The sequence below is a fragment of the Triticum aestivum genome, chromosome 3A (genome assembly GCF_018294505.1).
Source record: "Triticum aestivum cultivar Chinese Spring chromosome 3A, IWGSC CS RefSeq v2.1, whole genome shotgun sequence".
Lineage (NCBI taxonomy): Eukaryota > Viridiplantae > Streptophyta > Magnoliopsida > Poales > Poaceae > Triticum > Triticum aestivum.
In genome coordinates this window covers 536,052,552-536,057,004 of record NC_057800.1, presented here as the reverse complement: position 1 = coordinate 536,057,004, position 4,453 = coordinate 536,052,552, and the positions used below count along the sequence as shown (strand labels likewise).

Here is a 4,453-nt window from a genome sequence, read left to right as displayed (position 1 = left end):
GCTGGCCTCTGCATTGCCTAGGTGTTACTGGAGGCTGCAGAGATTTAGGGGCCTTTATGGAATCATCAGGGATGTAGCTTGCTATGGGGACGACAACCTTTAAATTTGCTAAAAGTCTTTGAATATTCCTTAGCTTAGAGTATAGCCAGATAAGAAACATTAAAATATCCAAAGGGGGCAAACCGTCAAGATCATCAGATCATTTCATCTCATCATCGCCGTGTCTTGTCCATGCCGAGAATAAATCAAAGGGGAGAAAAACAGCAACAGGAGCAACTAATGCAACAGTAAAGCTGTCAAGGTCCAAGGGAACGTACTCTTAATTAATTAAGCCATAGTTGTACATGCATGAATGAATATAAAAGTCGTAACAGCTAATGACAAATCTGATGGCATAAACCCTACATAAAATGACATACAACTGAGCACCGGATCAAATGAAGTGGTTAACAGAAATCTCACACCTCATGCGCCGGCCGGCCGGTTCATCAGTCTCTTCGCATCACGTCGCTTCCTTCCTCCTCCTCGCCCTGGAGCTGGAGCCGCTGTGCAGCCGGCGCGAGGAACCCCATAAAACCGCCGCCGCCGCCGCCAACCAGATGGCTGAATCCGATCTGCCCAGACATTGCCGATGGCTGGTGGATTCCGGCGAGAGGGTCTAGCCAAGCGCGGGCAGACGCGGCCCAGCCAGCACTGGACTGAAGGGTTTCCCCATTGGACGAGAAGAGCTGGCCTTGGTCCAGCCCTTGCCGCGCCAGGATGCCTGCAAACATGTAGCTGTCGCCGTTGCCGCCGGCGCCACGGCCCTCTCCCGCGTCGTTGTCCGAGGCATGCCACGACGATGGCATTCTCTGGCCGTGGTCCGGCCACCCTGGAACGCCTGCACCCGAGATGATACCGTGATGGTTGGGAGATACATGGCTAAACATGTTATGCTGGTTGGACTGGAGGGTAAGGCACAGCTCCTGGGGCTGGCTGCTGGTGGTGCGCGACAGGAGGTCCGGCGGGGAGCCCCGGTACTCGTCGTGGCCGCCGGCGGTGGCCGTGGACGAGGAAGGGAACAAGGACTTGACGCTGTCGGAGACTTGGTCCGCGCCAAGTGAATGTTGAAGGAAGGAGTTGGTCATGGCAGTACCGCCGGGGTTGCTGAACCCGTAGGACGACGTGGAGGTCACCTGCTCGGACATCTGCTCGGCAGCCTCGGGCTCCGCGGTGGGCGGCGCCTCCTCGGGTCGGTCGGGGAGCTCCTCGATGGCGGCCTTGGCGTTGCGGATGAGCCAGTCGACGGCCTTGCTGGGGCGGTCGTAGCCGAGGCGGTCCTGCACGTCGTAGAAGCGGATGGCGGTGTGCGCGGCGAGGCGGACGCGGCGGTCGCGCAGCCCACGCGCGGTGCACACCTTGCTGTGCCTGTCCTTGCGCCCCGCCGCGGACCGCACGATGCGCCCGCTCCCGAATGCCGTCGCCAGGGCGTCCGCCACCGGCGTGGATTCGCCGCTGCTGCCGCCATCGGCGCCTCCCCCTGCTGCCTGCTGCCTCCGGTGCTGGTGGAGGTAGCCGAACCCTTGCTGGTGGTAGATCTGGAGCTGCGCCTGCGCCTGCGCTCTCTCCTTCTCCTGGAGCAGGTAGTGCAGGGTGCTGGTGGTGGCGGCGGCGGTAGGGTTGCTCCAAGGGTCTAAGCCCTTGGACAACCGGTTCTTGTCCTCCTCCAGCTTGAGCTACCTCAATCTTACACCACTCCCCACACCCCACCAACAACCAACCGGCCGGGAAGAAAGGGGTAGCCGGCCAGGCCAGATAGTTAATCGCAGGACGAAATATGAGCACACAAGGAAGTACGTATATACTACTATTTCTTCCTGCATGGGATTGCCATATCTCTTTCTTGTGCTGCCTAGCTCAGCTCGACACTGAGGGAGAACCCAAAGATTTTAATGGCCACGGCGGAACCACACAAGCTTAATAGCTGCTCGCTCGCTAGCTAGTCGGCCGGCCTGCCTGCTGCCTCCCTTTTGTGAAAGTGACAAGCAAAAGAGGGCAGTGAGTGCAGTCTAGATCTTATCTTGGCAATCTAGCTCTTTGTGTGCTAGCTAAGCTCACACTCGGATCGATCCGATGGGAGGGAGGGGCGAAAGAAGATCTAGCGAGGGAGTGAGTGACCTTCCGTCCAAAAGGTGGATCATTATTATGCTTCTACTAGTATTTTTTACCCACATATATTATGTAAACCTTGAGAAGGACATGTGGTGCATGCAGTCTTGCTTAGTTTAGAGCATTTACAGCCAGGTTTGGCAAATCTGACCCCTCAAAGCCCGCGGGCGCGTCCACGGACACACCGACCACGTCTCAAATATTTGATTTCACAACCGGACATCTCAAATTTGAAACCTTAAATTCATATTATTACATGCAACGTAAACCGATCTTTAAGCGGAGCTCGTCCGGTTCTGCCGTGCCCATGTCCGACGGCCAGGTTCGTTCTCCAGAGTATTAGTCCGGTTGCTGGCAAGGTAGAGTGGGGCATGGGACAGGAGCTGGCTCACGGGACTCAAGGCACAGTCGTCTCCCATGCCCTACTCTTCCTCGTCGGAGCTCGGAACCCGAACGGTGTCGGTGGACGTCAGATCGATGATGTATCTGTTCTAGGACGAGCCCCAGCGACATCCACCATGACGCAGTTGCGCCGTCCGGACTGATGCACCATACGGGGTGCCGGAGAATGCGACTCCGCCTTGCCGAAGTCCACCGCTGTGAGGGCTGCTGCCGCCTCCCGCGCTCGCTGCCTCGCATGGCGGGCACGCCGCACCATGTTTGTGTCGGTCGACGCCCATGGTGTGCCCATCGCCTCGAAGCGCCAACGGAGGGGTTGCGCGTCTGTCACCGCGTTCAGACGCCAGAAGGATGCACCGCCTCCGGTGAGGCAGCGATGACACACCTAGCGCCAGTTCCATGCGCCAATTGGGCGGACACAATGGATTTCCGATGGAAGGAGTACGAGCGCTGATTAGCACAGAGCTCCTCCCGGGGAACGACGGAGCGTTAGCCGGACGACCATCTCCTCCTCGGGGCCGCGCGGGATGAGTTCGGGTTCGACGGCTCTGGAGGTGAAGGACTTGGATCCACTGCCCGCCAAGCCAGAGGCGGTCGGAGATCGCCGAACGGGAGCTTGGCCGGCGGAGGGGAGTGGAGGAGAGTGGAGTGAAGTTGTTAGAGTTTGGTCCGGCGAATGGATGGGGAGGAATATATGTGGGGTCAGATGGGCTAGCGTGGGCCGGGTCTTATATGGTGGATGTGTCACGACACGCCCGGGTGCCCCATATTCATCACATATTTAGGCACAATATAACGGATGCCGATCACTCAGGACATTTGAGGCTTGTTTGAGACGCCTGTCCTGGTCGAATTTTCGTTCCGACATTTGAGGCGGGTTGGGGCGTCCGGCTGTAGAGGGCATCTATCCTCTATCCATGTTCCCTGTTTTATTATGACAGCGGGTAAAGTGTCGAGAGAGAGAGAGTAAGTCTATGGAAGTGTAGATTGGTAGGATGATGCAGGGCGAGGGCGAGAGGGGACGGCTGGCGCGGGCAGAGGCGCAGCGCAGGGCAGGCCAGGTCAGGGCGGAGGACAGAAACTCTGGTGGGATCACGTCCCTCTCCCTCTCCCTGCTTCAGTTTTGCCGGTTTTAATTCAATTCAATTGCATGGGACATTAAACTCTACCCCTCACTCTTTGGCGATTAAGACTGCATGCGCTGCTCCAGTGCCCTGTGGGGATGGCCCACGCACACATCGCATCATATACGCTGCTGGCTGATTGTGTACTGTTCTGTTATGTCTATTCCATGGCAAAGTTGTGCACAACTGTGACTGTGTCATGCTCATGCATGCACCCAGATCTTTTTGTTTCTTCGTTAACTACGTACTACTCTCTATGTACACTGTAGCCCCCTGTCCTATACGCGTCATAGTGCCGCAATAACATCTGATCCTAGCTAGAAAAACGAGCGTTTTTCTGGTGAAAAGCACAAGCACAAAATTTGACCAGTCCAATAAGAGTACTACTCCCTCCGTAAACTAATAGAAAAACATTTAGATAGCTACTTTAGCGATCTAAACGCTCTTATATCAGTTTATAGATGGAGTAATTGATAACCGGCTTGTACGAGTATGGTCTAGGTGTGTAGTACCAAACCTAGGTGTGGAGTGGTGCGGTGTGGTGAAGCGGCCGACCGCGCCATCACAGAGGTACAGTGCATTTCCTCCCCCATTAACTACGCACCTGCGCAACGAGTAGCTAGGCTGCAATGCAACACGCGGGCTGCAGCTAGCTAGGTGCTAGATCCATCAACTCTTGCTCGCATGCACTCAATGCGTACGCGCCAATTATTTGGGCCGGCCAGACAATTGGCTTCACTGGTCCGTCCTCTCGTGCCGGGTCACGTCCTGCCTCCTATACT

At 56.3% G+C, this 4,453-nt stretch overlaps 1 protein-coding gene across 1 annotated transcript; it reads right to left on the bottom strand.

Moving 5' to 3' along the window:
* Window positions 1-295: 295 nt before the first annotated feature.
* LOC123056979 (transcription factor PCF7-like) lies at window positions 296-1,957 on the bottom strand. Its single transcript, NM_001428191.1, has one exon. The coding sequence runs from the start codon at window positions 1,185-1,187 to the stop codon at window positions 489-491; it is 699 nt and encodes a 232-aa protein (NP_001415120.1). The 5' UTR covers window positions 1,188-1,957; the 3' UTR covers window positions 296-488.
* Window positions 1,958-4,453: the final 2,496 nt, after the last annotated feature.